At 49.4% G+C, this 2,844-nt stretch overlaps 1 protein-coding gene across 1 annotated transcript; it reads left to right on the forward strand.

Annotated features, from left to right (window-relative positions):
- Nucleotides 1-343: 343 nt before the first annotated feature.
- On the forward strand, nt 344-2,631 carry LOC103771655 (bile salt-activated lipase-like; the record flags this gene model as incomplete). The annotated part of the gene is made up of 4 exons (XM_008938956.1): nt 344-530; nt 1,072-1,275; nt 1,714-1,911; nt 2,421-2,631. Coding segments are annotated over 4 exons (800 nt in total), but the record flags the coding sequence as incomplete, so codon positions are not given.
- Nucleotides 2,632-2,844: the final 213 nt, after the last annotated feature.

Consider the following 2,844-nt stretch of genomic DNA (forward strand, 5'->3'; position numbering starts at 1 on the left):
CCACCACTGTGCAGCTGCACTGGCAAGAAGCGAGGGCAACTAGATGGGGTGGGGAGGAAAAGTTCTGCTTTTGCCTACCTTTGTCTGGGCTTTTTGGGGAAGGAGAGGAGGAACTGTTGATGCTGTCTGCTGGTGCTTGACTGGCTGATCTCTTGTTCCACCACCCCACCTACACACACGAGTTTTACTGCACATGAGCCTGTGGGCACACAGAAGCCACCACCCAAGCTCCCATTCATCTCAGCCTGTTCCTTCCACAGTTCCTTGAGCCATGGGATATGCCAGGACACAGATCTGTCTTTTCTCAGCTCCTAACCTGCTCAGTTTTTGTGTCTTGCTGCAGTTCCCCTGGTTCACACACTTGCCCTCACTCCTGTCATCGATGGAGACTTCCTCCCAGACGTACCAGAGAAGCTCTTTGCCAACGCTGCTGACATTGACTATCTTGCTGGGGTCAATAACATGGATGGACACTTCTTTGCTGGCATTGATTTACCTTCTATCAACCGCCCACTTGTGAAAGTCAATGCGTAAGTGATGCATGCCCTTAAAACCTTTAACAGGAGGAACTTTATCTTCAATGTAGCCCCCAAACTCCAAGAACTTAGACCTGAGTGGAGAGAGCACTACCTTCCTAACAGGATGTTGCTCCACATCAGGGTGCCTGGGATATATGCAAGCAAGTCCAGAACCTTTGAGAGAAAGGACCAGCTAGTGGGGAAGCTTCCTCATGTAACTTCAAGGTGCTCCTGAACTCAGCACCAGCTATAAGCTTGGCAGCCCTGTGGCTCTCTGTCCAGAGCAGGTACATGCCAGACATGTTGGGTGCCTGCCCTGTAAGACTCCTCTTTGCAGACAAAATCTGGCCCCAAGTTGTTCTGCTGAGAAAGCTGGGAAACACAAACCCACTGTCTAAGACCTGGAATGAAATCACTGGCTTTCACTCCACCAGACTGTTGTGAACCACAGGGTTGGATGTGAGCATCAACAGGAGCTGGGATCTCTTTCTGTGGGCCCTGCCCCACTTGAAGCTGTCAGTTTGTAATTAGTTGATACTAATTGTCTTTTCAGGCAGGACATCTATAATTTGATCAAAGGACTTACTGTGGACAGAGGTGAGCGTGGAGCCAACCTGACCTACAATATCTACACAGAAGCGTGGGAGGAGAAACCATCCCAGGAGGTCATGAAGAAGACAGTGGTGGACCTGATTACTGACTACATCTTCCTGGTTCCCACACAGTGGGCCCTGAATCTGCACCTCAAAAATGCCCAGTGAGTAGCTTGGCCCTGGCAGGAGCCCAAAGCCCACCCAGGGGCCAAAACACTCTGTTTCCAGCACAAGGGGCTGAGGAGTGGGTTCGAGGGCTGAAGGAGCCAGGTTTTTTGGTGCTGAATGCATGCTTACATAAATTATAAATTCCCATTAAAGCTTTCTGCTTCCAAAACACTTCAGACTTCATCTTAGCAACGTCTGCTGTCACAAGACATGGCAGCTGGATGATAGGAGGTTTAGGGTGAGAATCAGAAATGGAAGTTATAAATTACCATATAGAAGGATGTTTTCTCCTGAGACCATATCTTGGATGCACGGGAGCATCTTCCAAGGCTGAATCTCTGGCTCTGCCAGTATTTGGAGCATGGTTATGAATCTGCACCCCTTTCTCTGCTCTCCACCCACAGCTGCTTAGCAAGTTTATTTTATTTCCCCAGGAATGCCAAGACATACAGCTACTTGTTCTCCCAGCCCTCCCGAATGCCCATCTACCCAAGCTGGGTAGGGGCAGACCATGCTGATGACCTGCAGTATGTGTTTGGGAAGCCCTTCACCACCCCCCTGGGCTACCGGCCCAAGGACAGGACTGTCTCAAAAGCCATGATTGCTTATTGGACCAACTTTGCCAGGACAGGGTGAGTGATTCCAGTTCACATCTGGGGCTTGCTGCAGCTCTCCAACCTGCTGCTTTTACCTATTAACTTCTCAGGAGCAATTCCCAAATGTGGGGTGTCCTCTGTCTGCTTCTGTTGTGAGTCTGGCTCTGTGTCTCCCAGTGGTGGAGTTCACTCTGGGTCCTCCTCATCCAGAGGACATCTGGGGACAGCAGAAGCATTTTCAGAACTTGTGAACTCTGCTAAAACTTAACAATGAGGTTTGTCTCTGAATCCTGATGTTCAGACAGGAGTTAAGCCCCTGTGTGCAGCCAAGGATGATGCTAATTTGGACTGAGGGAGGAGAATCCAGTCAGCAAGTTCCTCCTGCCAGGCAGAGTTACTATCGCTTGTCCCAATGTCAAACCCTCTGTTTGCACTTACTTAAAGCCTCACTTGAGCAGACGGGGTCCCTGCCAAACACCACAAACCTTGCTGCAGCCACAAGCTACTCTGATAAAACTGAACTTCTACATCTCCTTTTTTCCCAGTGATCCCAACAAAGGAAATTCAAAGGTGCCCGTTAACTGGCCGCCCTATAGCAATGATGGAAGTTACTACCTGGAAATCAACAACAAGATAAACAAGAACTCTGTGAAGCAGAATCTGAGATCTCAGTTTGTGAACTTCTGGGACTCAGTCTATCAGAAGCTGCCACAGGTTGCCAACACCTCCCTGACCGAGGAACTGCTGTGGGGTTAAGAAAAAATACCTTTTAAAGATGGGCCCACTTCATTAAAGGCACCATCGTAACCAAGCAATTCCAGCTTCTGTGTCTTTGCCACAACAGGATTTTCTCTCTAACACTAGTGTCAGGCAGCAAGTGACATCCAGTCTCTGTGCAAAGCGTGTTCCCTTGGCCTGAAACACAGCAGCATCCTGGTGAAGCTGCTGACACACGGAGCCAGAGCTCAC

The sequence above is a fragment of the Merops nubicus genome, unplaced genomic scaffold, assembly GCF_000691845.1.
Source record: "Merops nubicus isolate BGI_N331 unplaced genomic scaffold, ASM69184v1 scaffold40744, whole genome shotgun sequence".
Lineage (NCBI taxonomy): Eukaryota > Metazoa > Chordata > Aves > Coraciiformes > Meropidae > Merops > Merops nubicus.